The sequence below is a fragment of the Vipera berus genome (genome assembly GCF_964194415.1).
Source record: "Vipera berus genome assembly, chromosome: 1".
NCBI classification, from domain to species: Eukaryota; Metazoa; Chordata; class Lepidosauria; order Squamata; family Viperidae; genus Vipera; species Vipera berus.
In genome coordinates, this window is record NC_138202.1 from 151472360 (window position 1) to 151498280 (window position 25921).

At 39.1% G+C, this 25921-nt stretch overlaps 2 protein-coding genes across 10 annotated transcripts in view; one reads left to right on the forward strand and one right to left on the reverse strand.

Moving 5' to 3' along the window:
* The window catches only part of TANC1 (tetratricopeptide repeat, ankyrin repeat and coiled-coil containing 1), a 138365-nt gene extending 134426 nt beyond the window's left edge, over positions 1 to 3939 (forward strand). For both annotated transcript variants that reach the window (XM_081313979.1, XM_081313980.1), the window contains 2 exons: positions 915 to 1015; positions 2375 to 3939. In XM_081313979.1, coding sequence (XP_081170105.1) covers positions 915 to 1015; positions 2375 to 3719 — 1446 coding nt within the window. In that variant the 3' untranslated portion in view covers positions 3720 to 3939. The remainder of the gene's footprint in view (positions 1 to 914; positions 1016 to 2374) is intronic.
* The window catches only part of WDSUB1 (WD repeat, sterile alpha motif and U-box domain containing 1), a 42990-nt gene that overhangs the window by 10126 nt on the left and 6943 nt on the right, over positions 1 to 25921 (reverse strand). For 3 of the 8 annotated variants that reach the window (XM_081313982.1, XM_081313984.1, XM_081313981.1), the window contains 6 exons: positions 24468 to 24501; positions 22134 to 22174; positions 20304 to 20410; positions 18653 to 18832; positions 13365 to 13505; positions 7832 to 8054 (listed from right to left, as the gene is read on the reverse strand). In XM_081313982.1, coding sequence (XP_081170108.1) covers positions 7876 to 8054; positions 13365 to 13505; positions 18653 to 18832; positions 20304 to 20410; positions 22134 to 22174; positions 24468 to 24501 — 682 coding nt within the window. In that variant the 3' untranslated portion in view covers positions 7832 to 7875. Of the gene's footprint in view, positions 1 to 6083; positions 7041 to 7831; positions 8055 to 9625; positions 9686 to 13364; positions 13506 to 18652; positions 18833 to 20303; positions 20411 to 22133; positions 22175 to 24467; positions 24502 to 25921 lie in introns of those variants that run through there. The other 5 variants (XM_081313988.1, XM_081313986.1, XM_081313983.1 and 2 more) reach the window with 4 other exon arrangements.

Sequence of the window (25921 nt, forward strand, 5' to 3'; positions counted from 1 at the left end):
CTTAAAAATTGTAATAACTTAAGGTTCATCCAAGAACATAGAGTTCTTGAGGTTCAAGGTGAGGTTCAAGGTGTTAGTTATGACGTACAAAGCCCTTCATGGCATGGGTCCGGATTACCTACGGCAACACCTGCGACCGGCGTCAACGTCCCTCCGTCCAGTGCGCTCCCACAGAGAGGGCCTCCTCAGGGTGCCGCCGATCAAAGAATGCCGATTGGTGACCCCCAGGGGGAGAGCGTTCTCTGTGGGCGCGCCAGACCTTTGGAACAGCTTACTGGTTGAGCTCCGGACGGCCCCCGACCTTCGCTCCTTCCGGCGCGATCTTAAAACATTCTTTTTCGAACAAGCTGGCCTGGTCTGACGGGATGGGGTTGGGTTTTTAAAAATTAGTTTTTAACTTAATATGTATTGATTTTATGGGCATGATGTTTAATTGGTTTTTAATGGTTTTTTAATTTTTGTATCTGATTTTTATTGTGTATTGCCCTGTTCACCGCCCTGAGTCCTTCGGGAGAAGGGCGGTATAGAAATCAAATTATTAAATTAATTAAATTAAATTGAAAGATTTGGCTCTTTTAGAATTGTTCAAATTGAGTGGGGGATAAGGGAGAGGGCAGTGGGCACCGTCTGAATGTGTTGTAGACACTGCAGTGTTAAGCCCTGTCTTAGGTGACTGCTCGCATATCTTTTCAGACGTCTGCTACTATGTCTGATCTTTCAGACATCAAAGCCTTTCTGAAAGCAGTTTGGGTACGCACATATTCCACGCACGGCAATTATCTGTGTCCCAGATACAGATGGATCACCAACGGATTCCAACTATCAGCAGAAGTGGGGTTAGGAAGATGCCTTGAGGTTATCTGAGCAGATACTCCTCAGTCCTTACCTTAATTTCTGCACTGTGATTTTGGCAGGATTTTGGCATGGCAGAAGAATTTGCTACCAAGGCCCTTGATCTCAAACCCACATCCTATGAAGCCTACTACGCCAGGGCCAGAGCCAAGAGGAACAGCAGGTGCTCTTTTGCAATCATATTTATTTTGGTAATATTTTTTTTTAAAAAATGTGTAAGAACAACGATATGGCCTTTAATATCACATTTTGACAAAAGACCAAGAAGTTTTCTATTGGTTTCCAAGCTGTTCATAGATATTTTGTGTTAATTCTCTTACTTTTTGTTTGTTTCTGCTGGCAGAATTTCCAATCTTGGTGGGCTACCAAGATGGTCTAAACCAGGGGTGTCAAACTCAATTTCAGTGAGGGCCGCATCAGCATTGCGGTTGCCCTCAGGGGGCCGGGTGGGTGTGGCCTGGGTGGGCGTGGCCTACTGGGTGGGCGTGGCTAGAGTGCGTATGGCCTACTGGGTGGGCGTGGCCAGCCCTACATCCTTCGCATCAAGGGTGCCTATGGGGGCCTGGGCAGGAGTGGGACAGATCTGAGGGTCTCTGGCAGAAGGAGGGTCTCTGGGCCAGGGCCAAGGCAGTGGGGACCGTTCCCTCACTGTTTCCAGGATGGCTTCACGGGCCACATGAAACCACTTTGCGGGCCGGATCCGGCCCCCGGGCCTTGTGTTTGACACGTCTGGTCTAAACAGAAAACCTCTTTATTGATACTTGCAATATTATGAGGGAAAAAATTAATTGAGATATTTTTGGAACGAGCACAAAGAATGGCTAAAATCCCTGACTTCACACGAAATTGAAAATAGGAAACTATTAGGATGTGCAATATACACGAAACAGCCCTACCTTTATTACTCCAATCAGGCTTTTTGCCTTTTTAACTTGTGTGGCTGTAGCCAACATTCTAGAATTTTTATTACTATTTTCATAAAACTCCTTATTTAAATAAATTAGATTTCTTTCAACCTGTTCTAACTCAATATTTTGCAACTCTTTTCTTTTAGCTGATAATTCTAACATAATCCTATTCTCTCTACTTTCTGTATATTTACTCTCTAGTTCTTTAATTTCCTCCTCCAACCTTCTTTTTGTTTTTTTACCTTATAAGAATTAGCTTTTTTGAGTAAGGAACCACATTTTACAAACTGAATTGAGACCGACATAACAGATGCATTTTATATAAGTTAAAGGTAATAACAGAACATTGTGTTAATTAAAACATTAGTATTATTCCACATTTAATTTAATAGGGTTAGGGTTTCTATTGTTCTTTGTCAATAATTTTTGAAAGAGTTTTGAGGTCTATTGTTCGTGTAATTGGGAGGCGAGGAGCTTATCATGCTACTCTTGAAAGGGATTTACAAGTGGGTTATAAAAAAGATAGGGAACTGCCAAAATAAATATACTGCGGCTTGTGGTTGTGGAAAAAGGAATGCGCCAAGTTTACTGTTTTTGGATTTCCTCTCTTTCAGGCAATTTCAGGCAGCCCTCACTGATCTGTGGGAAGCCATAAAGTTGTGCCCTGGAAACCAAGAAATCAAGAGACTGCTAACTCGAGTCGAAGAGGAGTGCAAACAGCTCCAGAGAACACAACAACAAAAGCAGCAGTGTTTTCAGGCAATGCAGCAGAGCAATGACTCCGACTACGAGGGTGAAGTACTTGTGCAGGATCACTTCAGCCTGGAAGAAATAAAAGAGGAGGAACTTTTGTGTGAGCAGGAACCTGGTCCAGCTAGGCCAAGATTGCCACTTTTCCAGGCTTCTTTATCTTGCAGCAGAAACCTTCAGGAAGGTACTCAGCAGAAATTCAGGCCTGCCTCTCCTCCAAACAGAGCCAGCAGTGCATATTTGCGAGAGCCTGGCTTGTCTGTGCAGCCCACGAAACAAGCTCAGATAGTAAAAACCAGTCAGCATCTGAATTCTGTCCAGGCTGCAGCAAGACCTAGTTCTAGTCAGTCTGGCACAAAGATTCAACATCTCCAGTACCTTCCTCCCAGCCCTGTGACTTCCAGACACCTTATGACTCCAAACAATAAAGCACAGCATTTAGATGGGGCACACACAGTATCGGCAGGCAGTAGCTCTGCACTTTTCAACGAAAGATTAGCAGCTTGCCAGCTTCCCTACTTGCAGCATAGTGACAAAGGACCTTCTTTCATGAGTAAGTCCAAAACACACGAGAAGCTGAGCGTGCATCCTCCCCCGTCATTAAGTCAAGGAACCGGTGAATTGAGGCAGCAAAGCAGTGCCAGTTCGCTTTCGGTCAACATGGTACCTTCCAGCTCAACGAGCAGCTTTTCTGAGAGCATGGCAGGACAAAATCTCGAGACTCGACTCAAGGAGAACAAAGCTGGGCTTGGTCAGAGTGGGTCAGTCGAACACCGGTCCCGCAATATTCCATTCATGGGGATCATGGATAAAACTGTACGCTTCCAACAGCAGCAGATGAACCCACTGAATCGCAGTTGGCACAGCCAAGCTACAGAAGGGGTCCTGAAGAGTTCTGGGACAACTTTGTCTGCAAGCTGTGAGTTTTCTTCCAAACCACCAAGCCACTCTGCGAGTCAGGGTTCGTCTTTCTTTTCTTCCCCCCTAATAATAGGAGACAATCTCCAAAATGGAACTCAGTCAAAAGAACTGGAGGAACTAAAGCACCAAGCATCTGCCAGCCCTCAAGATAACAGGATAGGTAAGCCAGTGGCTCATTTATATCAGGAAGCTCTCTCCAAACAGCATTCTCAGCTAAGCAAAGACATTCATTCAAGTCATATCACTTCTACAAAACCAAAGCGATCTTTTGTAGAATCTAACGTATGATTCACTGTTCCTTCTGCAAATTAATAACAGGGATGAACCGTGGCTTTTGGTTGTAAAACTTACTGCAATAGTGGCGTTTAGGTTACTGCTATTAATCGTATTTTAGGGAGCGTATCACAAAAATGTGATCTTATATCTGCAATATGAACATTAACCTAGCTATCTTGTCGTTTTAATTGAAATATGTTCTTAAGGTGTTTGTTAACACAGTTGAAAAGTTCCATCATTTATGCCAAACCTTGCAAGTCTGGATTTACGCAGCCTGCAGCAGTATAGCAAACTAATCTTTCTTAAATTTTTTCTTTTAAAAGTCTGCAGTTCTGAAGCTGCAGTGGTATATACACTCACTGGGGACTAGGTCTCGATGAACATAAGTACAGTTTACTTCTCAGACTATAGGATTGTGTTGTAAAACTCACTTTGTTTGGTCATGTATATTGTTTATTGTTTAAATTGGATTAATTGCTTCCAGAGGATGGAATCCACAGAAACTTTACTTTTGTCAATGAATATTTTCTTAGAAGAAGATTGACTGTTATTCTCCCACTTTTATAAATATGGCAGATATAACTTACCCGTATATACTTGAGTATAAGCCGACTCGAGTATAAGCCGAGACCCCTAATTTTACCCCAAAAAACTGGAAAAAGTTATTGACTCAAGTATAAGCCGAAGCTGGGAAATGCAGCAGCTGGAGGCTGGATCCCCCGAAAGACGTCTCTGCTGAGATGAGAGAACGGGGTGGCAAGCCACTGAGAGAATGGGGCGGTGGAGTGCTCCACCGAGAGAATGGGGCGGCTTGCTGTTCTCTCGGTGCAGCACGGCAGAGGCTGGATCTCGCGAAAGAAGTCTCTGCCGAGAGAATGGGTGGCAAGCCTCCACCACCCCATTCTCTCAGCGGAGCGCTCCACCGCCCCATTCTCTCGGCAGCTTGCCACCCCGTTCTCTCATCTCAGCAGAGACGTCTTTTGGGAGATCCAGCCTCTGCCATGCTGCACCGAGAAAACAGCAAGCCGCCCCATTCTCTCGGCGGAGCACTCCACCGCCCCATTCTCTCGGCGGCTTGCCACCCCGTTCTCTCATCTCGGTGGAGACTTCTTTCGGGGGATCCAGCCTCTGTCGCCCCCTTTTCTCAGCTGGGCTCTGCCGAGACGAGAGAATGGGGCAGCAAGCCGCTGAGAGAATGGGGCAGTGGAGCGCTCCGCCGAGAGAATGGGGTGGCTTGCTGTTGGCGCGGTGTGGCGTGGCAGAGGCTGGATCCCCGAAAGAAGTCTTCGCCGAGAAAATGGGCGCTGAGACGAGAGAATGAGGCATTGGAGCGCTCCGCGAAGTATGGGGCGGTGGAAGCTTGCCCACCGCCCCATACTTCGCGGAGCGCTCCAACGCCTCATTCTCCCGTCTCAGCGCCCATTTTCTCGGCGAAGACTTCTTTCGGAGGATGCAGCCTCTGCCGCCCCCTTCTCTCAGCTGCCTTCTCTCAGCTGCCACCCCATTCTCTCAGCGGAGCGCTCCCCATTCTCTCGGTTGGAGCGCTCCGCGAAGTATGGGGCGGTGGGCAAGCTTCCACCGCCCCATACTTCGCGGAGCGCTCCACCGCCTCATTCTCTCATCTCAGCGCCCATTTTCTCGGCGGACTTCTTTCGGGGGATCCAGCCTCTGCCACGCCGCACCGCGCCAACAGCAAGCCACCCCATTCTCTCGGCGGAGCGCTCCACTGCCCCATTCTCTCAGCTGAGAGAAGGGGGCGGCAGAGGCTGCATCCCCCGAAAGAAGTCTCCGCTGAGCGAGAGAATGAGGCGGTGGAGCGCTCCGCGAAGTATGGGGCGGTGGAAGCTTGCCCACCGCCCCATACTTCGCGGAGCGCTCCAACGCCTCATTCTCTCGTCTCAGCGCCCATTTTCTCGGCGAAGACTTCTTTCGGGGGATCCAGCCTCTGCCACGCCGCATCGCGCCAACAGCAAGCCACCCCATTCTCTCGGCGGAGCGCTCCACTGCCCCATTCTCTCAGCTGAGAGAAAGGGGCGGCAGAGGCTGGATCCCCCGAAAGAAGTCTTCGCCGAGAAAATGGGTGGCAAGCTTCCACCGCCCCATTCTCTCAGCGGAGGCTTGCAGAGGTAGCGGCGGAGCTGCGCGCGCAGCTCTCCAAACCGCCGCCACCAGTTTGGAGAGCTGCTGCCTTCGTCCATGTTTCTTTTTTTTTGTTCACTGGAGTATAAGCCGAAGTGGATTTTTCAGCCCAAAAAGTGGGCTGAAAAATTCGGCTTATACTCAAGTATATACGGTATATCATCTCTACAAATATTTCAGCAGCGATATTTTTTTCCATGCAATCGAGGCTGTCTATCATTAATGCAAGGGAAGAAGTAAAATTTTGCATGCATTTTATTCAACATCTTTGTTATTGCACTGAGTCATATGACAAGTTAACAACATACAATCAGCACTTTACATAGTTTATCTAAACATCTTTTGAGGCGTTATATCAGAAAAACAAAGAGAAATACAGGTCATAGAGTATTTTTATAGAACACCTAATATCTATCCGAGGGAAAAGCTTACATAAAGGCCATTGATACTTTCCTCAATATTGCAGTAGGAAATATCTTATTTAAATTACAAATTTTTCTTGAAGAGGCACATTTGTAAGGATGTTCCTGTAAGTCAACAAAGGCTGGTTGTATAAGCTGGAAAATTCTGTAGCCCCTTTAACAAATTATTCCCATATGTACAGAATGTATGTTACATTATAACAACTTCACACATTTTTTTTAAAAAAAAGCATTAAAAAGTCTGTTTTGGAATGACTTAATCTATTCTGTAGCTTATTTATTGTTTATCTTGATATTTGTACAATCTTATTCTCTTGTTCTGTAGATCTATTTTTTGCACAGCTACTGTATTTTTCTCTTATTAAATAAAAGATTATTAATATAGTTTCTGGTTCAGTAGTGTAGTTTTACAGCACAACACTGAGCGATCATCACTAACGCAAGTTTGATTAAGATCCATTTCAAATGTTAAAATATATGAACAATCTGCATGGATTACTTCTCTCTTCCAAAAATTGTTGGAACACAGGTGTTTAATATTTGTAGATCAGCTCAACAGCTGATCTCCAATGAGTTGGTAACTATTCCATGCCAAACTTTTGGTTGAATTGTCAACCTTATACCTAGGCTGCACTTCTGGAAAGGCACTGAAATAGGAGTGTACTGCAGTTCTAGAAAGTTATAATTGATCATGAGATGCCCTTTTAGTTAAACTGCATGGTTTGAGTTTTTCATTTCATTCTTGATCATAGTCCTCTGAAGACTGTAATAGCTAATAAAAAGAACATGGTTTCAGGGCTGGTAGTAAGAAGTGGTAATTCTGCTGTTAACACTAGGTCATGCAAAATCTTACTGCACAGGTTCATGGCCACTTGATAAATGTCCTAGGAAATCTCAGAACTGGAAAGCTAACTTCAGGCTCTTGCCCCTTGTGCTAGCTCTTTTCTGAGCTCAACAAAACATGACACCACACCCATCTCACAAAGTCATTGGGAAGAAGGCGAGGCGGGAAAATCTTTTGATCTCAAAGGTCTAAGCACCTGTTGTTCTCTGTCAGGGCCACGGTGTTCCTCCATTCTTTGGAATAAAGAGGAACATAAATATGTACATTTAGAGATCCAGGACAAAGACAAAAAACCATGTACCTCTCTGGCCTCAATTCCGTAATTCTGGTCTACTATGGGCTGGGCCTGGGAATTTTGGGAAGCTCTAATATCCGAATAAGCTACCGTAGGAAAAGGCACATAATTACTTTGTTGGTTGCTAAACTTTAGAGAGCATAATTTATTACAAGCTATATATTTTCTTGAAATTAATAAAACTTATATTCTATCCCATGCATACGTAATCAAAACCAAGTCCTGCTGTCGTCTATGGAATCCATGTTAATATAAATATCACTTCAGCCAGAATTTCATTCAGTAACAGACACTTAAATCATTTGCAATACCCAATAGCTGACATTCGTCAAGGATCAAGGTACTTGAGCTAATGTCATCAATTACCCCCATGGTAACAAAAGTGTACTGTGCCCATAGGCAGCAGCTGAAATGTTTTACATACCTTTAGATTTGTTTCCTCTAATTTTGAAAAAAAAATGACAGTCTTTAAGGTGCTTGCTTTTCATTATATTTTGACTGAGTTTCCAACCAGCGATTAATTGCCATTTTTAGGGTTCGGTTTGGGGTAAGTACAAGTCTCTGAAGAGGGAGATTTGTCATAGGACTAGAACGCCGTTTTTTAATTATCCAATTTTCCATTGCTTCCTTCTCATAGGAATAGCCATCTAAAGAAAGAAACAAGCATTCCTGAAAACAGTCATGCTCTGCAAATCATCTCATACCTTAGAGCAAGCTACCTCTAGTCTATTCAGATAGGAAATGGACCAACTTCGTATCAATAGATACAAATGCACAACATCTGTTATCCAGAAGAAATCAGTATGAACTTAGCAACTGCATCCTTTGACTCTTAACTCAGTAAGAATCTACTAACGTACAGATGTAAAAGATTAATACAATGTAGAAAATTTCATTAAAATAACATTTTAATGTTACACAAAATCTTTCAGCACCACTGCTTGAAGTGACAAAAGTGTCATGTCTTTTACATCTTTTACAGCCACACTGAAGGCTCCTGCTGCTTTGGCGGCAGTTCAGACTGGAAGTGCTGTCTGCTAGTCATTCATATTCAGACGCTCTGGGGCGGCTCCTGAAGCAGCCATGCAGAGCTTTTGAAAGGCTCCAGCATGGCGAACTGATCCAAATAGGTTTGCACAGCCATAATACATCCATCCATACCAAGCTGGGGTCGGGTACTCTGGCTCTATATGTGGAGGGCCACTGTTGCAGAGAACTGTGCTACGTGAAGAGGCCTTTCTTGGCAATTTAAATTTGCAGAATCTGGACTGAACGAGGATTATCTTCACATACTGAATTTTTTTCACCTACAGTATGTAAAGGGGAAGCATAGGTCTTTTCCTGCTGCCCTCAAAACTAATCCTGTGTATTATACTTACGGATGACAGCCTCATTAAAGACTACAATTTTTATGTACATAGGCAAACCCTTTGCTCCAAAATAAAAAAAAATACAGGTTTGACAAAAATTGAGATCGTGCTGATTTGACAAAGACCCATTCTCAATAATGCCAAATAAGGATATAAACTTAGGGAATAATGAAGGAACTTGCAAATAAAATATTTTCCTTGTATTTTAAACATTACTCAGTTTTACATAGCTGCAACCACTCGTGGGACAGAACGTAGGTTTTACAAATAGAAAAAGCCCAATTTCTCTTTGTTTAAGGCTTTAGAACGCTTCTGCCCACTACTGGGCTGCGGCCCGTTCAAAACTGAGCTGCGCCAGTGGCAGGTGAACACACGTGCACCAGCAGCTCTGCTCGCATGAGCAGAAGACCCTGGCCCTCGCAGATCCACTTGGGTGAGCAGCAGGCTGTTGCAGCCCCACTTGCATAAATGACAGGCGCAAGCATTCATAGCCCGACTTATGTGAGTGGCGGGCGCTGGCAGTCACAGCCCCATTCATGCAAAAATGTCCCCTTTCCCCCCTTGCGCGCAGGGCCATCAACCCAGAAAGGTTGGGGAAACCCGCTTTAGAAAGCCACTGCATAAACTTTAAAAAGCTAGCCTACATAATTAAGGAATCAAATAATTTGTATAAAGCAATCATGACCAACTGAACTAGCATTTATAATTTTGTTCAGATAATGTTTTAAAGTGCACATACTATACTGGTAATTTTTATGTTTTTTTTATGATTACTGTTCTTTTTAAGCACTATTACCTTAGAAAGTTTGTCTTTATAATGTGACTTTTTCTAGAAGCAGCAAAAAAGGCAGCGATGACTTGAATATATGTGCACAACTCTTCAAGCTAGATAGAAATAAACTGAATTTCTGTGTGTGGGTGTGGGTGTGGGTGTGAGACAGAAAGAGAGACTGAGAAAGTAATAGGAAGTTACAGTATATAAATAATATGTATAATAGTAATAGCAATATCTATCTCACTGTTTTAAGATAGTGTAAGAATTAAAATACTGTATTCCAATCAAATATGTCTGAACCTCATACCGTATAGTCATTCATCAGACAATATGAATATTTTCTCATGTGTAAGTAACTGATTTCCATGAAATTAAAATGACAGAATAAAAAAGTATCACTAAACATTTTCTACTGATGAATAAACACATCACACTCTCCCAGTTTGCTAAAAATAAGCTAGAATTCTCAGTCTGTTACTTTAAACCTGAGATTAAAATTAATTTCCAAAAACTCATCTCAAAGCTGTCAAAGGAATAATCAAAACTGCTACACAGAGTCCCTTGTGTCCTAAGCTTTTCATGTATAAAACAGAAACACAAAATTGTGACATGACTAGGAGATAAATGCAGTTACCAGGCCTCATTCAGTTCTGCTATGAAAAAGAAATAACATATAAATGTACTGCCAATTTTTGCAGAGGCCGTTGCCTACTGACTTAAGTCACATAGACTTTCCAAAGAATTTGGAAATTTGTAATCTACTTTCCCTCACCTCCCTTTTGAAATAAGAATGAAATAATTTAGTGTATGCAATGTTCACATATAGTTTTTCTTAATGCAGGCATCAAGAACGTGGGCTTTCAGATGTGGGGGGTCTCCATTTCCATCATGCTTAGTTACTATAGCTATTTTTCAGGGAAGATTTATAACTTCATATTGCTACCCATCCAATAAACAGGATTTGCGGCAGCTAACAATTAAAAACAGAGTAAAATCAATGACCAAAATTATAAATAGCATCAAATAGCAGCAGAGGACTTTAAAACACCCCACAACTGATACAATCAGGAACTGGGCTCACCCTATATTATCAGGACTCCTGGCTTCATAGCAAAACCAGATCATTAAGGCCCTGTGAAAAGCCAAAAGTTCAGGGTGAGTTTGATCTCTGGGAGATGATATTCCAGAGAGTGGGCACAATAACATCTTTCTAATCCCACCAGTAGGCCCGCCACCTGCTGAATCTAATAGGGTGGGCAGATACCAATATGGAGGTTCACAGCTTCCTAATTCCTACTTCAGCAGAAATAACTTCCCAACCCAACCCTCTAGTATAAACAGTGCATTCCTGGCAGGTAATCACAGAAGATTCCTCATTTTTCTGTCAGATCTCAGTTTGCCTTGTTCTTCCTCTGCTAAATTCCTTGATCACTGTTGCTGGCTTGCTGGCTCACTCTAGCCAGCACGGGTTTATTAAAAACAGATCATGCCAAACCAAGCTTATTTCATTCTTTGAAAAAGTGACCAAATTAGTAGACCAGTGAAACACCGTGGACATAGTATCCTTAGATTTTAGTAAGGCATTCGACAAAGTAGACCACAATCTACTGCTTGGTAAGCTAGAAAAAGGTGGAATAGACAACATCACCACCAGATGGATTTGTAGTTGGCTGACAAACCATACTCAGCGAGTAATCCTCAATAGTACTACATCCACATGGAGAGAAGTAAGCAGTGGGGTACCACAAGGCTCCATCTTAAGCCCAGTACTCTTCAATATCTTCATCAATGACTTAGATGAGGAAACAGAAGGGGAACTCATCAAATTTGCAGATGACACTAAACTGGCAGGAATAGCCAGCACCCCAGAAGATAAGCTCAAAATCCAAAAAGATGTTGGCAAACTTGAACAATGGGCCCTATCCAACAAAATAAGTTTTAATGTGGAGAAAAGCAAAGTTTTACATTTAGGCAGGAAAAATCAAAGATATAAGTACAGATTAGGTGAGACCTGGTTCAAAAACAGTAACTGTGGGAGGGACCTTGGAGTCCTAGTGGATGATCACTTGACTATGAGCCAGTAATGTGCAGCAGCAGCCATAAAAGCTAATACAATCCTGGGTTGCATAAACAAAGGCATAGAATCAATATCACGCAAAGTATTACTACTGCTTTATAAAACCCTAGTGAGACCACACCTGGAATATTGCAACCAATTTTGGTCACCATACTACAAAAAAGATGTTGAGACCTTGGAAAAAGTTCAGAGAAGAGTAACTAAGATGATCCAAGGCCTGGAGACTAAAACATATTAAGAACGGCTGCAGGACTTAGGTTTGGCTAGTCTAAAGAAAAAAAGAAATAGGGGTGACATGATAGCAGTATTCCAGTATTTGAGAGGCTGCCACAAACAAGAGGGGGTCAAATTATTCTCCAAAGCACCAGAGGGCAAGACAAGAAACAATAGTTGGAAACTGATCAAAGAGAGAAGCAACCTGGAATTAAGGAGAAAGTTCCTAACAGTGAGGACAATTAACCAGTGGAAAAGCCTGGCCGGTACCTCTTTACTCTCCTACCATCGGGTAGGAGATATAGGAGTATAGCCAGCCGTACCAACAGGCTGAAGAACAGCTTTTATCTGTGGGCTGTCAGGCTCTTGAATGGGAAATAATTTTATAATTTTATGTATGATTGACTTGCAAGGCCGGTGTGTTGTGCAATTAGCTCACATGGTGTAAAAAGATGGTGGGTTTGTTGTCACTGTGAGTTGTGGAGTGGGGGGGCACGAAGGGAGGCTCAGCCAATCTCAAGTTATACATGGTTTTACTTTGACAATAAAGGTTCATTCTATTCTATTCTATTCTATTCTATTCTATTCTATTCTATTCTATTCTATTCTATTCTATTCTATTCCATTTTCTGTTCTGTTCTGTTCTGTTCTGTTCCGTTCCGTTCCGTTCCATTCCATTCTATTCTTATTATTCTATCCTTATTACCTGATGTCTTCCTAACATAGGAATGATGCCTGAGGGGGAGCTGCTTACTGACAAATGCAGTTCTAGCCACTAGCAGTCATTTGATTACTGAGTCAGCTACATCTGTAAGTTCAGACTACATGCTCAGCAAACAAGCAAACCTACCCCAGGGCCAAAAATCCACACCATTCCTTCCACAAAATCAGTCAATCTCCTCCCATTATTCAAACCTATTAGTGTTCAATTGGCAATCATATCTCCATAGATTATATGCAATATTGTTAAGTCTGAAGTGCGTGTATATTCTAAGATTATTATTCTTATTGGTTTTATTGTTTTAAAATGTTTCAATATTTTGATTGTAATATGTTTTTAATTGTAAGCCACCCAGAGACACTGACTGATATTATATGAATAATCAGGTATGAGAAAAGCTCCATCTTCTGGCTTCACACAGTTTTGCTTCAGATTTAATGAGATATTCTATATCTCTTTCATGCATCTTGGAAATGACAAATGTGAACATTATGCAGTATTGGGCAGCCAGTTATACACATATCAAATGTGAACATAGAAAAGCCACCTACTGGGCATACCCTCCATCATATATAATATAGTATTGCAAACTGTCTAATAGATTTTCACTATATCATGATTATACTATGGTTCATTTCTATTGGTTTCTGGGAATGTAATCAACATGGTGATAATTAAAACTAAAAATGTTTTCCTTTGATAGAAAAAGAATATACATAGCTTGCTTTATAAACATATATTCTTCATTACTAAATCTCTACCAAATGATAAATACAGCTAAGCCATCTTCAGTACGCTTACCTGCGGCAATCACTGGCTCTTTCATAAGTTCTTTGGTTATGGGGCACAGGAACTCATCAGGAATATCTAGAGAAGCAGATTTCATCTCATTCCTGAGCTCCTCAATGTTACGCAAAACTTTACTGCGAAGACCTAGAGATTCTGGAAAAGTTATATTATTTATTTATTTTTTATTTTATTTTAATTCCATTTATATCCCGCCCTTCTCCGAAGACTCAGGGCGGCTTACAAGCTTAGCAGACTTCTTAGTGACTAGATCTAACTGGAAAATAATACAAGGCAATATACAGTTAATTATGTAAAATGATTCTCTTTTTTATGTAATTCTCCTAAATATTAAAAGCTAAAATTATGTCTCTCTTAAATTTGGAGAGAGAACACTTCAAACGACTGTCTTATGCAGGGGTAGGCAACCTTGGCTCTTTTATGACTCGTGGACTTCAATTCAGGAATTCTGGCTCAGGAATTCTGGGAGTTGAAGTCCACGAGTCATAAAAGAGCCAAGGTTGCCTACCCCTGGTTATGTAAAGCTACCTGTAATAGGGACAATATAAAATGAAAACATTACATTCACTTTTGCCTACTTATGTTTAGCTCAAGTGACAAAAAGACATTATAAACAGAAAAAAATTATAGCCAAGAAAATAAGCATGAACACATATGGCATGACATGGCCAAACAGTATCTCTAAATGGCCATGTTTTGTTATGCTGCTTGTAAAACCAGACACACTATGATTGCATCCGTAATCCTGTAGTAAATTATATTGTTTTATTTTGTTTCATTTGCTGCTCACTTGTTGAATTCTAGTCAGAGACTGTAATAAATATCACAAGTACTGCATCATCTCTATCTGAAGAAACAAAAGAGCTTTGTAATCTGCCCTGGACTCAATTTTTTAAAAAGACAATGTAAATTTATTTCAAATTTGGAAACAAATTGGATAGGAACTCATTAGAGTGGTGCCTAATTGCTGATGATCCACCTGGTGGTCATCTTCCCAACCAATAAATGTTTCTAGAGAATTAAAAAAAGAGAGAGAGAGCACAAGAGCTAAGCAATTACTGTAAAATAATAGAAGATGGTCCATTGTCTTAATTTTCAATTTATGAATTTCTTTTTTTATATATACAAAGCTTATTAAATCTGAGAAATGTTGTATTTTTCAAAAGGGCAAAAGTACTCGTCTCTTAACAGACTTTTGCTGAACCGAATGGTGAGTTTTATAATTTGATTACTAATAAGAGGTGAGATGTGGGGAAAAGAGATCTTTTTTTTTAAGAACTGAAGTAATTTGTTTTTGTCTAGAAGGGAGAGGGCAGTCAACTTTTATATATTTTGTATTTTTTATCTCTGAATCTCAGGCCAGCAAGGAACAAATATCTGCATCGTCTTCATTTTTTTTCTCCAAAAAAAAATCTTTTCTAATGTAACCAATTCCATGATTTGTTTAAATTTTATTTATTTATTAAAACTATGCCCATCTCGCTATCTAAATTATGTGATAGCTTGAGTAGTGGATGGGTGTGCCATATCAAGGCATCAGAAGGTCTTTGGATTCAACACATCTTCAGCACATCCCCTTTCCTCTTTTTTCGGATGTTGCAACATGCCAGCCTCAGAGGCTGGTAGAAGAAACTGAATTTCACTTTTGTTTGGGAAGTTTGACATTCTATCTGAACTGGGAAAATGCAAGCAATCCTGTATTTATTCTGATTTCTCTCGAAGACCATAAGACTGAAGTCTTAGGAAACATTAATTTAAATTATCACAATTATTACTGCCATTCGTTGATGTTATTTCTCTTTCAAAATACTAAGCTAGAAGATTTCAAAAGTTAAAATTCAGAGAAATTACAGCTATTAATTATCACTTTTTAAACTATTATTGCTCTTGAATCTTACAAAAAAAAGTTAACACAGTTGAAGTCATAATGCTGAAAACATTAATTTTGTCAAAAAAAAGGAAGAAAAATCTCTGGGATGTTGGCCTACTCAAGGAGGTTTCTGACATAAAGGAGGCGAAAATAATACATTCTCTTCAAGTTGTGGAGATCAGAATCTACAGTTGCAAGGAAAAGTATGTGAACCCTTTGGGATTACGTGGAGTTTTGCATGAATTGGCCATAAAATGTGCTCTAAACGTCATGTAAGTCGCAACAATAGAAAAACAGAGTCTGCTTAAAATAATACTACACAAACATTAGCTGTTGTCATGTTTTAATTGAACATAAGATGGAAACATTCACAGTGCAGGGTGGAAAAAGTATGTGAACCCCTGGCCTAATGACTTCTCCAAGAGCTAATTGGAGCCAGGAGTGAGCCAACCTTGACTCCAACCAGTGTGATGCCGTCCTGCCCTTTAAAAATACACAGCTGTTTTGGGTTTACTGGTCTCAAGAAGCACTGTCTGATGTGAACCATGCCTCACAGAAAAGAGCTCTCAGAAGACCTACGATCAAGAATTGTTGACTTGCATGAAGCTGGAAAGGGTTACAAAAGTATCTCCAAAAGCCTTGATGTTCATGTGTCCACGGTAAGACAGACTGTTTACAAATGGAGAAAGTTGCTACTGTTGCTACTCTCCCTAGGCGTGGTCGTCCTGTAAAAAAGACTGCAAGAGCACAGCACATAATGCTTAATGAGGAAAAGAAGAATCCTAGAGTGTCAGCTAAAGACCTACAGAAATCTCTGGCACATGCTAACATTTTTGTTGATACATCTACAATAAGGAAAACATTAAACAAGAATGGAGTACATGGGAGGACACCACGGAGGAAGCCATTGCTGTCCAAAAAAATATTGCAGCACGTTTGAAGTTTGCAAAAGAGCACCTGGATGTTCCACAGCACTACTGGCAAAATATACTGTGGACAGATGAAACCAAAATTGAGTTGTTTGGGAAAAACACACAACACTATGTGTGGAGAAAAAAGGCACAGCACACCAACATCAAAACCTCATCCCCACTGTAAAACATGGCGGAGGGAACATCATGGTTTGGGGCTGCTTTGCTGCCTCAGGGCCTGGACGGATTGTTGTCATTGATGGGAAAATGAATTCCAGAGTTTATCAGGACATTTGCAGGAAAACGTACGACCATCTGTCCGCCAACTGAAGCTCTGCAGAGGATGGGTGATGCAACAGGACAATGACCCAAAGCATATAAGTAATTCAACAAAACAATGGCTTCAACAGGACAGAATATGCCTTCTGGAGTGGCCCAGTCAGAGTCCTGACCTCAACCCGATTGAAATGCTGTGGCATGACCTTAAGAGAGCGATTCACACCAGACATCCCAAGAATATTGCTACACTGAAACAGTTTTGTGCAGAGGAGTGGTCCAAAATTACTCCAGATCGTTGTGCAGGTCTGATCTGCAACTACAGGAAACGTTTGGTTGAGGTTATTGCTGCCAAAGGAGGGTCAACCAGTTATTAAGTCCAAAGGTTCACATACTTTTTCCACCCTGCACTGTGAATGTTTCCATCTTATGTTCAATTAAAACATGACAACAGCTAATGTTTGTGTAGTATTATTTTAAGCAGACTCTGTTTTTCTATTGTTGTGACTTACATGACGTTTAGAGCGCATTTTATGGCCAATTCATGCAAAACTCCACGTAATCCCAAAGGGTTCACATACTTTTTCTTGCAACTGTATACAAGTTCTGAAAACAAAAGAACAGCTTAAGATATGTTGTATGTATAATATTAAAAGAAAAAGTCCTCATAAGGGTTTTTCAACAAGAATTTTTTTCTTGTTTTCAAATTAATCTATCTCTACTTTGACAGGAAATATTGAGACAGGATGTAATATTATTAGGTAGAGTCATATAGAATAGTGTTGTTTATTCTCCTTCAACTAAAAATCATAATAAAGTGCATTTCCGATTTCAGTACTGTAGAGTTCAATTTTTGATGTCAGGAAAAAAAAGAATATTTAAGTTAACAACAGTTCTGTTCTTTAATGATCATGATGAAGAGGGCCTGCACAACTGTGTTCAATCACAGTCCTAGTCCAACCGAGTTAAACATCAGGAAGACAAATTTATATACAAGTATATGCTGAGAAATATTGTGCAGTGAAACAATGGAGAAATGACACACACCTGCAGATACACCTGCCTTCTTCCTATTCAGCTTTATCAGAATTATGGAGATCAGCAAATTCTGCTAACATATTTTACATTTTGTTTATCCACTTTATATTACAGATCTCATTATGATCAACTCTGCCAAGTTTCTTCTTATTTTCCTGTTTGTAGCTAGTAATTAATTCTCAGTGGTGTCATTAAAAGTCCCTGTACACTGACATATTATTATGTTGATATTTCGACAGAGTGCTGATGCACTTGTGGGAGGTCAGCCTATCTTCAGTCCCACTGATTTCAATTTTTTAATATAAGCCTATCATCAGCATTATCTAATTAGTCTCAACTGATAAGCTTTGGCAACTTTGGTACCCTTGAATTCAACAAAATGAAGCACTTGATGGAACAAAATGAAGCACTTGATGGAATAAAAGGGAACAATTGTGAAAATGATCTGTTATTTCCATGGATACAAAACTCAAATAATTTTCATATATACCAATATCTATTTTCATATAATTATTTATAGAATAACATTGATTTTTAAAACTTAGATGATTTGATGAAATGGCTTTGTGGTATAACCAATAGTAAACGCGATTAAAAGACTTAACAAAAAGGAAGATCATTCATTTTCAAATGCATTTGATTCATAAACCAATTCCATTCAATATGTTATTTATTGTTAAAACCAACTCTGTTATACAATCCTCATCCTCACTTGTTTGTATTATCAAATCATTATTTGATTACCTGTATGACTGTTTCATAAAAAAAAATATGACAAGGGCTAAAATCAAGGAATAGAATCTATTTGATTACAAGAGTCAAGTCATCTGTATCTTTTACATGAAAAGGCACTGAAGTTCTATAACCTGTTTATGAAATCAAGTATTTAGGCCTAAAAACTGTTGCTTGGTTTCCAAGCCAAAAAACCCTATATAAAATTATTTATTAAATGATAATCAGTTGATAATACCATCGGTTCATATGATAATGGAATATTTTGACAACCTGGACTTGTTAAATGGTACATATTTGTATTGTTCTACATGAAACAAAAAAATTCAAACATTCCTAAAACGATCAATGTTACTGATAGCTATGCTGGGTTTTTTTTGCATAAGTTATGTTCAGATTAGATCAGAATATTCACCTTAAATAATACTGTAAAACAGTTCATTCAATTGTCTTACCGATTTTTAAATCATCAGTCAAGCTCTCTTTTGTAAGATTTAACAATTCTTTACCATCAATATTGTTTCTTTTAAAAATCTCAACTAGGTCTTGTAAGTTATGTGTTTGAAGCCAAACAGAAACATCTTCTTCTGTCCAGTTATCAACAGAAATCTTTGATTCCTGTATCAGAGGACTTCCTGAGGACAGATTAAAATGAACTCATGTAACTAAATAACATATATTAAAAGAAATAATTAAAACATTGCTCCAAGTGTGAAGGGTGGCACAATTATAACACTTATCCTCTTTTTTCCATCAGATTTTAGCAAATGCAACATAACATAAATCTTCTTGATATGCTATACAATTAGAAGGCAAATATTACTTTATTATTTGCTTTTAATGTATCAATCCAGACATGTGTTCAACGTATTTCCTTGTGCTGTTAGAAAAACTTACTTTTTTTAACCTGATTCATTTTTCTGTCTGTGTTTCCAAAAAAAGTACTTTTCAAAGGCTGAGAGATACTTGAGAGCAGCATAACAATGGGCAACAGGGAAAGAGTGGTAAGAAAAGCCACTCTATTCTTTTCTTCCAATGTACAGCTTCTGGAGGATCCTATTTTCTCAACTAATGGAGAGGGACAGTCTATAGCAGGGGTGTCAAACTCAATTTCATTGAGGGCCGCATCAGCATTGCGGTTGCCCTCAGGGGGCCGGGTGGGTATGACCAGGGTGGGCGTGGCCTACTAGGTGGGCGTGGCTAGAGTGCCCTCACTGTTTCCAGGATGGCTTCGCGGGCCACATGAAACCACTTCGCGGGCCAGATCCGGCCCCCGGGCCTTGTGCTTGACATGTCTGGTCTATAGCTAATGCACTGCCTTACTGTTTTCATTATGTTACATTTTAAAGCTTTTGTAAAAAGACCAAATAGCAATCAAAACAATCAAAAACACAATTAAAATGTATCTTTCTTTGAAGTGCAATGGATAAGAAACTCTTGCTTAAGTCCCCTTTGAGGCCAGAGACAAGAGTGACTAAGCTGAACTGCCAGCCTGAAAATAGCCTGGGAATAACTTGCCTTTGATTATAAATAAGGATACAATCAACCAGGATGGTAGAAAAAATGGTTAGTACTTCTACTGAGGAAACAAACATGAGTTCATCCTTAGGCAATTTCTTTAACTACAAATGAGTGTCAATCCCTTTAGATATGCCTACATACCAAATGTAATGAGAAATTGATAAAGTAATAAGAACATTTTCTGGGGGATATTAATTGGTTGGGGCAGGTGAGGTGCTAGCCACAGCCTATTTCAGATGGTTGTCTACAATAATTATCTTGTATAGTGATTGGATTGCTTGAGTTGGCCACTAGAACAACAGACTAATATTTATTGAAAAGTATATAAGAGCACAATGATTTAATCCTGGATTAATACTGTGAACAGACATGTGTGATTTAAGCCTGGAAGAAAATTGATTATTTCTAATTTAGGCTTGGGATTAAATGAGGAAGGCTTCTGTTTGGAGCCTTACTTGAGACAAAAGGCAACAAAGAAATTATTTTCTATATAAAAGTATGTAGGTTTAAACTTTGGTGGTAATGATGTAAAACAAATTGATATAATATCTACAAAGCAAGAGACAAAAACATTTTGGTACTGACCTGTGAAAAGTTGTTCTGGTTCCAGTTGCCAGATATGGACACATTTATCCATTGAACCGGTAGCAAATAATGGCATATCTGGTGCAAAGGCACAAGTTGTAACATATCTAGAAATAACAAGTTACTTGATAAATATATGTCACACTTCAAATGCTATCCTTGAAATAATAATAATAATAATAATAATAATAATAATAATAATAATAATAATAATAATAATAATAATAATAATAATAATAAATGACAGATTATTCCACCTCCTTTATATGGATGATCTGAAACTGTATGGAAAAACTCCATCTGAAATAGAATCGCTGCTCAACACTGTCCGTATATATAGCCAAGATATTGCAATGGAGTTTGGATTGGACAAATGTGCCACACTCACTATCAAACAAGGAAAAATAGTGAAAACTGAAGGAATCAAGATGCCCCACGAAAATAACATTAAGAGTCCGGATGAAGATGATTACTATAAATACCTGGGCATCCTTCAAGCTGACAACATCACGTACACTGAAGTCAAGAAAAAGATTAGAGGTAAATACATCAAGAGAGTGAAGAAGATCTTAAAGTCCAAACTCAATAGAGGAAATCAACACCTGGGCAATTCCAGTCATTAGATACACAGCTGGAATAGTGGACTGGACTCAAGCAAAACTAAAAGCCATGGATAGGAAGACCAGAAAATCATCCCCTTCATCCTCGCAGCCAAATTGACAGACTCTACCTACCAAGGCAAATAGGTGGGCGTGGAATGTTGCAAGTACATCAGATGGCTGAAGAAGAAAAAAGGGCTTTGGAAGTATATCTGAAGGACAATGAAGAAGTTAGTATGACAGGAAGGCTTACTGACTATTGGAAAGGCCAAACTGGCCTACAAGAAAGACCAAATGAAGAACAGAATGGAGGCATGAAAAGACAAAGCACTACATGACCTGTACATTTAAAAAAATAGCAGAGAAAGCAGATAATAACAAGACCTAGCAATGGATAAGAGCAGGAAAGTGGAAGAAAGAGACCGAGGGACTAATTCTGGCTGCACAAGACCAAGCCTTAAGGACAAATGCATACAAAGCCAGAATTGAGAAGATAGCAACAGACAGTAAGTGTTGCCTATGCAAAGAAACTGAAGAAACAATGGACCACTTGGTAAGCTGCTGCAAGAAGATCACCCAGGTCCCAGAATGACTACAAACAACAGCATGACAAAGTAGCAACAATGGTGCATTGGAAGATCTGCAAGAAATATCATTTGCCTGCAAGCAAGAACTGGTAGGACCATAAAATAGAGAAAATCATAGACGTAGAAGTTAAATTACTCTGGGACTTTAGAATTAAAACAGACAAGGCTGGACCTAACAATCATTGACAAGAAAGACAAAAAAGTCTGGATAGTGGATTTGGCCGTGCCTGGAGACAGCAGAATAGAAGAGAAAGAACTGAAGAAGATAACAAAACACGAAGACCTACAAATAGAAATAGAATGACTGTGGCAAAGGCAAACAAAGGTAGTACCAGTAGTAATAGGCACCTTGGGTGCAATACCAAAACAACTGGAGTACCACTTGAATGCCATCAGCATTGACAAATTCACCACCAGTCAATTGCAAAAGGCGCCTTTTCCTGGGAATAGCTTCTATCCTGCAATGATATCTATAACACCATCAAACATCCAGATCTACCAATCCCAGAATCTTGGGAAGGACTCGAAAGGTAGACAAAAATGCCAAACCCAGTCTGAACATGTGGCTGCGCAATGATCAATACTACTACTACTACTGCTACTACTAATATATAGTAATATACTAATACATGCTAATGGCCTACCTGGTATGCTGAGTCAAAATGTGTAGGTTGCTCCCACTGTTCTGTCCAAAATAAACAAAGAAATAAACAAACGATAAGAGAATTTACAATTAATCTATACACCATTTTAATATCCAAAAACTACAGGTGTACAGAATACATTTACAGTTATCTATAATTAATACAGAAAACTGAATTTATTAAAAATTGCAGTAAATCATTATCAAACACAGAGAAGAATTCCAAAATTGCAAGTATCCCTTAATCAACTGGGCTTACAGGGGAAAAAACCCAGTACCCAATGTTTACATATATTTTTGAAGATTATTTAGGATTACAATAGTCTTCAAAAATAATAACAAATAACATAAAGGTGACTAGAATTAATTATGCTGCCACCTAAGTTAAATGGATAACAAATCCTGTACTTGGCATCTAGCACCACTAGATGCTACTCTTCACAAACTGTTCTACTTCCATTGGAAAAGCTATTTTTTAGTATACAGTATACAGTTTCCTATAATATTGTTCTCATTCTTAATGTACCGTACCATAAAAGTCTTTTATTATTTTTGCAATTCATAATTTTCTCTAAAATTTATCTAAAATAAGACATTGCAGTGTTATACGTACAGTATTTAAAATTCATCTCAGAAAAACTAAGGAAAATATTCCAAAATTAACTATTAAAATGTCCTATAATTGTATAAAAAACAGGTTTGCAATAAAAAAACTTACAAACAGTTGGATAGCAAGTACATGCTCGTTTTTCATTACTGTACTATATTTCATTGTATTGGCCTATATTCACTATCATACAACTGCTTATACAACTTGCTATCTGCCCATCACTCATCACTATAAGGTCCATCATATGCTTTATTCCTTGCCGTATTATTTGGATCGCATATACTCTGAGCCAAAGTAAAACTATACAGCTACAGACTCTTTTCCTCAGAGAATCTCTCTACAAAGCCAAAGAATCTACCTTGCTGTTTGGTGTAATCAAATCCCCATTTTGTATTTTTAACTTTCAAAGACATTTGGACTAACAGTGACTAAAACTTTTGTATCATTTAAAGACAGACATACTCCTAGGTTATCAAAAAGTGCATGGAGAAAAAATACCAGTGTCAGGTTTCAGTTGAGACTGCAATCCTTTCCACATTAACAGCACACTGGATGTTAAAAACGCCTTTGTCTCCTCCCCCCTAAAGTTTTTTTCTTCATCTGCATCAGAAAATTGCAGCCCCCTAAATTTGGTAAATGGCTGATGAAATGTATCCACTGGCAGATAGTTGAGCCTGGGTATAACCCATCTTTTAAAACATTTTTTTTAATTTAAATATATAGTTTTTAATGAAGTAGAGCATTTTCTGGTTGTCAAGAATAGAAACAGAAATCATTTTTTTGTACACCCTGTAAACTACTTGGAATTGTAAAACAAACAAGTGACATATAAATATTCTAAATACTTTATACAAATAATTCTGTGAAATAACAAGCAGATTCAAAGGGGGGGGAAAAACTTAAGCAAATACCTGGCCTACATAGCTTATCATGGAACACACTGGTTTGGCATTTGTAAATGCTTAGAGTCAAGTTCCTTACAGCAACTTTCCACTCTCAGAAAGTAATTATTTGTTTTTTTAAAAATGCCAAATTTCTCTGCCATTTTATGTTTACATGATACAGTTAGCCAAGAAGCTGAGTTCATATAAATCCATCCTTCCAGTCCACAGAAGAGGATCAGAAGGAGAAGAAAAAATGCAGAAGGTAAGTGACTGGCAATGAAAATACTGTAGTGTTAGTGGGAGATATTTAATTTCTGTAACTCTGGTCTATATTTCTGATGGATTCTGAAGACACAGTGGATCTCACAATGATTAAGAAAATATGAAATTGATCAGAGGGCTTAAAACTGCATTCTTTGCTTTTCTTTCAGACATAAAAACTTGAAACCAAGACTTGTTCAGTGTGGAAAGAAATGAAAATGACAATGTAATGGGGGCAAATAAAACTACACCTGAAAAATCAGGAACAATATTGATTCATGAAGCTCACTGTTTGTATGCTACTTAAAAACATGTGAATTAAACAATAGGAGTTCGGATACTTATAGGAAGGTTTAGGTGCCCAACCCCTATAGAAGTATGGGGGACTTATGACTAGGCTTACAAATATAGAAGTCGTTTGCTTAACTTTTAACAATTTAAAATATACCGGTAATATAATAAAAATAAAAGTTACTGAATAAGCAAATTTTGCAATGCCTACTAATAGAAAAAAGAATGTTAATGTATTGTTATCCTTGCGTAATGAGGGCTTTCCCTCTTAGATACTTAAAATACTTACAGTTTCAAAAATCATTACAGTTTTGTCCACAGACCTGAGAAAACAAAGATGAAAAAACATAACTGTATCAGTACTCAGTTAAAAAAAGGTTTTAATTGTCCAAGAATCAGAATAGTATGAATAGCAAACAGTGACCATAAGCTCAGTATTAGAGCACAGTGATTATTATGAATAGTTAACTTTACAATAACCTCCTCTGAAACTCAAAAGGGAATGAAAAGAAATCCAGGAGGATAAGAATAATTAAAATAATCTGCCTAATATTTTAAAAGCTGAGACTCCAATAGTTAAGAATTTTATAGTTATCTCTACTAGAAGGAGTAATATATATACTTCTTAAATGATTTTGCTTGTTGGTTTTGATTTGTATTCTGTATACAGGTAGTCATCGACTTATGACCAGTCGCTTAGCAACCATTTGAAGTTACGATGGACCCCGCCAGGGCTACTTACAACCCAAAATTCTAAGAGCCCCCAGGACAATTACATTTTGAGTGCAATTTACGATGAGGTGTTTTTTTTGCCCAAGCCCAGTATTTTCTTCAGGAAAACTGCCTATTGAAGACAATGGGTTCACTTAATGGCTGCTGTGTTCACTTAAGTCGTGGTGACTCATTTAATGACTGCTACAAAAAAGGCTGTAAAATCAGACACATGTGTTAGTCATGGTTAATGACAGGCATGACCTATGACCGTAATTCCAGGCTCAATTACAGTCATAACTCAAGGACTTCCTGTAGTTCTGATCCACTGCTTGAACAAAAATAGTATTAGAGCTGTCTTGCTCCATAACCTTGAAATACACATAATGTAGAATAAACCTTTATGCAAAAGCAATTGACTTTTTTCCATATTGCATCTTAAATGTATGATTGTTTATATTTCCTTTCTGTTGCAAAAACTTAAGTTTTTGAAAATGTATTTAATGGAGACATGCCATTTATACATTTTTTTCCTTTTACTTCACATAGAAAGGTTGATCATAGGTACAGATTTTTCCTTACATATTTTTTAAATTTGGGAGATTGGTCTATAGTGATTTCGAGTTAAATGTTCAACACTACTTTCAAATAAGCCTTCTCCTTAAAATGATTCACGAGCTTAAATGGATATAATGTGATGCTCAGTATTGTCAACAGCACCATAGCACTTACTGTGTTTCCCAGAAAAGAAGACCCAGTCTTATATTTTTTTGGCACCAAAAGACACATTAGGGCTTATTTTCGGGGAAACATGGTATCAGGGTGATCAGCCTGGCCAGGCACTCTGTCCCCCGTGTGTGTGGGGGCCGAAGGTGTCTGGCAGCAGTGTGTGGGGGCCGAAGGTGTCTGGCAGCAGTTGCAGCCCACCGGCCCCTTGGCACATTGCAGATAAGTCCGAGCACGGAGGCAGAGGCGAGGGAGGCAAGCAATCTGGATGTGCTGCTCAGTTGCCTGTCTTGCGGGAGGCTTGGA